Genomic DNA, 6,251 nt, shown 5'->3' on the forward strand with positions numbered 1-6,251 from the left:
TAAAAGTTCAGAGTTTAACTCGTGTTGTTTAGTTTTTATTCATACTATCACTACATGTTTATTTGTATTCTATAGATTTCCATAATCCAAAGAAAAATCACATTTCATTTAAATAAAGAATAAGGACTAGGCAAATAGATATTGTAGTGGCCGTTTGTCCTAAACTTAAACTCAAAATAAGTTAAAACCTTCAAACGGATCACTTCTGGCACCCTGGGCAGGTAATGTACGCAGTGTAGAAAGTCAACCAATTTCCAGGCATGGGTTCTGTCGTTGAGGCTGGTTTTATTGTTTTCTCGGTCACAAACAATTCTTTCTCCTTTGTACAACACAATCCTCTTCTCGGCGCGTGCCTGGTAAAAAACCATGACCCATTACGGCGAGGGTGCAAAAACAGGTGTCTGCGCATTCATGCCTATATAACACCTTTACCTGTGCTCACCACTACCCTCAACACACCACACACAAATCACACACTAATAAATTAACCAAATAAAGACTAAAATATACCGCAAAGAAATAACCAACAAACTTAATTATTAACTTAAACAGAATATCTACCGGCCGACAAATATAATACTTCTAATCGCACGCCCGGCCCCCCGTGTGAGCAAAATCATAATAAGACAATTAAATGAACAACGACTACGAATTACTAGTATGCAAAAGACTGTGTAGCTTCTAACACTCCGGCCCTAAATATGCGGGCATTTATCGACAAGTATAGGACTTAAAAGACATGGGCTACACACTAACGATGCAATTCGGTCAGGCACTGATGTCTTCTCTGGCAAACCTATGAAGGAAGAGGTGTTTATTGATGCGAAAGAGACAGAGAGAGAGGCAAGACGAAAGATACGAGAGTCCCATGGCGGTCCACCAGTGGTTGCCTCCAGCAGGCAAGGCCACGAGCTTCGTCACAGGCCTCTTCCACAGGATACGTGGTCTTTTGTTTGGAGACGGCACAGAGCGCCAGCATGGCTCTCCACATCTGCTCTGACTGTCTAAAATGCTCCCCCATCATGGCGCCAAGGATCTCTTGTGGGGCTGTAGCGTCTGCCACCGAGAAGAACAAGACATCTCCAGGTCATGAGGTTTCTTCTTCTTACTTCGCTGTCCATTGTTTTGTCTCTGTTGCATCAATGGCAAGGTATACTCCAGAACCACATCTATCCAGAAGATTGCGCCATGTAACTGGTAATCTGGCTCCATCCTTTCGGGTCGCTAAACACACAAGATCATCTTCTGGTCAGACAGGGCCCTGCGTGCATAAGACAATTTGTATTTTACAACAAACAGAACCATGATTCCGGCAGTAAGGGCATGCCAATCATCTCGGGCGCATACATCTGGAGAGGCCTTTGTGATGAGTCTAGGCATGTCAATATTGGCTCAACTCTCACAAACATTGTTTGGAGTCGCTTCATCGTCCAAAGGTTTGGGCCTGTTTACAGCGCGACTCGAGTTAAGCACATTCGCTCCACTGAGCGAAATCAGGCACGGGCTGCCAAACAGCACAACAAAGCCTTCGATGGAGAAGGCTGATGGGGTCTGTGAATCGCCATGTGTCTATGGCGCGTCCTGAAGCAAGGGGCTGCCGCTTGGAGTTTTGTCCCATGATTCAGAGCAATCATAATTCCTCCTTGAGCTCCACGGGCTAGCTCCAACTGCAACAGTGCTGGATTCCAGGTTGTCAGTAGCCTCGAGAGTGGACACCTCGGCGGCCATCCGGCTCTGCAGGATGAAATGCTTCTCCCCAGCTGCGAAGTTTATTGACAGGAGTCCGTGATCCAGGCGTTGTTGCTGGCTACTTCCAAAGTGTAAGCGGCCCGGCTGGTCATCACATGTGCACAGAGCCACTCCATATCTTTTGAGAAAGAGCCCTGGCCGTGCTTTTAACTTCAGATGGGCAAACTAATCAGACGCCACGATGAGTGAAGGGACGCTTCAAGTCAGGAACCTCTCTCGAGCCAGGTAAGTCAGACATTTTCTATGGTCAAGGAGTCTTCCTCGTTCTGGCGTCCGGCGAAACGTACACCCCGATCGATATGAGCGTTTGTTGGGGCAGCAAGAGTTTGCATTTATAATCGCAATACTTCCGGCATTAATCTGGACAATATGTAGCGCCCAGCTGACCTAGCTGCGTGATGAATGTGGCGCAGAATCAATGTGGAGTACATGCAGGTCGTGTGGAGCATCGAATGAGGCAGGACGTTGTAGATTCAGAACTGCAGCGAGGACTTGGCTAAGCCCCGAGCCGCCAAATCTGAGGATCTCCACCTTCCCATCACTGGGTCGCAATCTGTAAGCAGGGCGGGACATGTCTTTGGATATTGTTTTGCAGGCAGCACTCCTGCAGCGAGGTGATTTCGCTCCTTGAAGCCGTTGATGTTGCGAGCATACTGGATGATTGATCAGCTCGTGCTCTGGTCAGCATCTTGAGGTATGGAGAACTCTGTCCTTTAAGTGTAGACTGGCACAAAGGCATCTTCAGTTTTGGCCTTGTTACCTGTTGACTGAGCTTCAGCAAGAAGCGACGAAAGGCCGTTTCCTTATGTCGGCCAATAACACAGAGTCCGTTGAACTTTAGAACGGCCCAAGGCAACAGCTCTTGCAGTCTCTTCCCAGGATGAAAAGTGATGAATGCAGGTGGCCTCATACGCCATCTGGTCTGTGCGTCTTTAACACAACAGCCATTCAGCTACGTCCACACGTCCGCTTTTCATCTGCTCAGGGTCAGCAGCCAGGCGATCAATCTGAACCAGTCGTACGTCCAAGTTTAGCGCATTCATCCTGCGACTTGGGGAGAAAGGAAAATCAGGTCCCGATCATCCCATGCCCCTCCTCTCCATTCAGGAGTCCGTGGCGGCGCGCGAGTCTGCCTCTTGACGCCGTCATCTGGCAAGGGTTCTCCTCAGTCCCGAGAGCATACCTCCACTGGTCACACAATCAGTTGCCTCTCCCTGATGACTGCAATGTCGATTTGGCCCCGACAAAAGGTATGGAACTCGCCGGTTTCATTGCATCATGTACTTTCAAGGACTCGTTGTGGCTGTCCGGTCGCAGAACACACGCACTCAGTTTTCCACCACATCTGCAATTCCTTTCGTAGCATGCCCGGTCTACTCTGAACACAGGCGGAACACTCAGCTGTGAGCTCGCAACGAGGAAATTGTCAGTGTTGCTCTCTCAGTGGAGGGCAACGTGCCTGCCGTGTCGCCCAGAGTAAAAGCAACAGAGAGTGGGCACCTTTTTATTGCGTCGGCTTTTCCAGGTCTTAAATACGCATAACAGTTCCATAACCGACCTCAGCTGCGCATCAGAGAGAAGTCGATGATCAAGCCGGAACAGGTGACCAGGGTTTGCTAAAGTCGGTGGGTGGTAGCGGCTGAGCACAGCGATCAATCTTGAACCCCGGGCCACCTTGTGGAGATCTTCCACCAGCCAGCCCATGCTTGGAGAAGAGCGATGGGGAATAGCTTCATCCCATCCAAGATTTTTTTCTGGCAGCCAATTCTTGCAGTACATCTTAGGCCATGCGATCCTGATGGAGCAAACGGAGCGCTAATGGGTCGTAGAGGGAGGCCTGACCGCACTGAAAGAATTCCTCTGTCTCGCGTCGCGGTCGCTCTTTGTACAGAGGCCTCAAGATCGGCATAATTTGGTCCGTTTCAACGTGCGCACTGTAGTGCCGTCAATGTACGTCACGCNAGTTTTGGGCTGTTTGGAGTATTTTCACTGAAGTTATGAGAAAACAGTGTTTCAAGCCGAGCAGTGTGTTGCCATGGCAACGGCATTTGAAGAAATCTCAAAACTGTCCCGTAGATGTCTTCACGGCTGGACTGTTAGCACACTTGTGAAGTTTGAGTACTTTTTGAACATTTGCATAGGAGTTAAAAGGTGCTTGGTATTTGTATTATTGTTACTATCAGGGAATGTGCAACCAAACCCTGGTCCACCCAGTAGTAGCAGTAGTCAGATAGCTACTCCTGCTGATTTTATTTCTAGGTCTGGGTTGGGATCAATTCACTTAAATGTGCGCAGTCTGTTACCTAAATTAGATTTTTTTCCGTATTTGGGCGAGCTCGACTGATGCTGATGTCATTGTCTTATCAGAAACGTGGCTAGATAAATCCATTTTGGCCTCTGACATTTACATAAATGGTTATAGTGTATATCGCACCGACCGTCCTAAAAAAGGTGGTGGCGTTGCCATTTATGTGAAAAATAAGTTTTGTGTAACCAAGATGGTTTCCAAATCTATTAGTAAACAACTAGAATTTTTAGCCGTGAATATCGAAGTAACAAAGGGTCAACAGGTCATGGTGGTGGGCTGCTACAGACCCCCCTCAGCTGTCAAGGACTCTTTATCTTCATTGGCAACATTTAAAAATGTTGCCAATGAAGATAAAGAGTCCTTGACAGCTGAGGGGGGTCTGTAGCAGCCCACCACCATGACCTGTTGACCCTTTGTTACTTCGATATTCACGGNAAATGAAAAAGGTGAAACACCGTGCTCTACTATCAGCGCCTCCTTCACTAAAAAACAACATGGTAATAAAAAAAGAAGACTGCCATAACTCCATTCACATCTAGTTTAATTATTTAAAAGAAACATGTAATGTAACTTCTTCTTTAATCTCTCAGCCCCTCCACAGTACTCCAAAGACCACCGATGGGTACACACACCCCCATTTGAGAAACACTAGTCCAGCTGACCTCCTTTGTCAAACATGTTTTTCTATGGGAGGACATTTGTAACTCCATCTTTTAGTCAATAAGCTCCTGAACCTTCCACCTGTCTGTCAACGCTCCATCTCTGCAGGACTGAGAAGAAGAGAGAAGCTGCTCCTGCAACGAGACGTGAGATCATGGAGAAGGAGTTACTGGAATATCGCTTGGCTATCAGACGGTAAGACTCCATGTCTTTGTCGAGTAGGTCAACAGAACCTTTTGAACTGAATTGTCTTAAGAGTACAACTATATAATTTAAGGCAAGTTTATTTATATAGCACTTTTCAACACAAGGCAATTCAAAGTGCTTTCCAAAAAATGAAAGACATTAAGAAAATGGCATTTAAAATTAGTCATTAAAAAGAAAAGATAATAAAAGAAACACTAAAAGAAAAAATACATGGATAAAAGTTACAGTGCAGTTTAAGATATGAATAGTTCAATTTAACACTACTTTACTTTTCCTGCATTGTTGATTTATATCTTTTTGCCTAGTACTTATTCTTTATTTAAATGAAATGTGATTTTTCTTTGGATTATGGAAATCTATAGAATACAAATAAACATGTAGTGATAGTATGAATAAAAACTAAACAACACGAGTTAAACTCTGAACTTTAACAGGTGAAAGTACATATAGAGTAAAGGTTGAATATATATCCATTATATAAAGTACATCAACACATGTATCTGGTTTCTATGTGTTATCAGAGGGCAGATTGGACATGCTGATGAAAGCAGTGTGAAGTCAACACACTGGGATAATAACACGTTTTCATTGATGTTTCATTATAAGAGATACCACAAGAAAGAAGAAGAACTGTAGGAACAAGATAACTTCTGTCTTTATTTCTTCTCCTTTATAGGGAGGCCCTCTGGTCCCTTGAACCTGATCGTAAAATCCTCCGCAGGTATTCACTTCTCCTGATTGTTACCAGGGAAACCTGAATGAGTTGTTTTTCTACATTATTAAACAGGAATACTTTTTCACTCAATTTTGCTGGATTTTCAAATGAACGATTTCCGTCTTTAAAAAAACAGAACTAGGAAATGGAATATAACAAGTGATTTATTAAGTCAACTTTAGATTCCCCTCTTTAATAATTCAAAGTCCAGGTTTCACATTCAAGGGCTGGATTTTTAATCTGTATATTTTGGTGCTATTTAATTAGATGATTGATAAATAAATAAGATGTTCACAATTAAAACCAGTGATGGAAGAAGTATGCAATGAGAGTCAAACACCTAAAAGGCTCATTGAGTGCTCTTCGTTTAAGTAAAAATGTATAAGCTCCTACATTTCTGCTCTGTCAGTCAATGCAGATCCATCCTGGAGAAGATAAGAGCAGGTTCCCCTGCATCGAGCTGTGGTTCATGGTGAGGGATGCCCGGCTCGCTGCATTTCCTCTTTTTTTAAAGGTTAGTGCAGTTTCTGGGAACATTCCAAGGCTTTCATTCCCTTCAGGAGTGTATCAGTTTTTTAATCTTACTATCTGCAGTGCTGATAACAATGTGTG

At 44.5% G+C, this 6,251-nt stretch overlaps 2 protein-coding genes across 2 annotated transcripts in view; both read right to left on the bottom strand.

The window, feature by feature from the left end:
- The window catches only part of LOC104950353 (nuclear receptor corepressor 2-like), a 145,294-nt gene that overhangs the window by 97,006 nt on the left and 42,037 nt on the right, over positions 1-6,251 (bottom strand). The window lies entirely within an intron of this gene.
- LOC104950362 (codanin-1-like) overlaps positions 1,570-6,251 on the bottom strand; it is an 8,856-nt gene continuing 4,174 nt past the window's right edge. Inside the window, exons 9-11 of the mRNA XM_010776881.1 lie at positions 3,308-3,544; positions 2,179-2,302; positions 1,570-1,833 (exon numbers count right to left, since the gene is read on the bottom strand). Of these exons, the coding sequence (XP_010775183.1) occupies positions 1,570-1,833; positions 2,179-2,302; positions 3,308-3,544 (625 nt within the window). The remainder of the gene's footprint in view (positions 1,834-2,178; positions 2,303-3,307; positions 3,545-6,251) is intronic.

This window comes from Notothenia coriiceps, unplaced genomic scaffold (assembly GCF_000735185.1).
Source record: "Notothenia coriiceps isolate Sejong01 unplaced genomic scaffold, NC01 NC01_scaffold00000339, whole genome shotgun sequence".
In the NCBI taxonomy this organism is placed as follows: domain Eukaryota; kingdom Metazoa; phylum Chordata; class Actinopteri; order Perciformes; family Nototheniidae; genus Notothenia; species Notothenia coriiceps.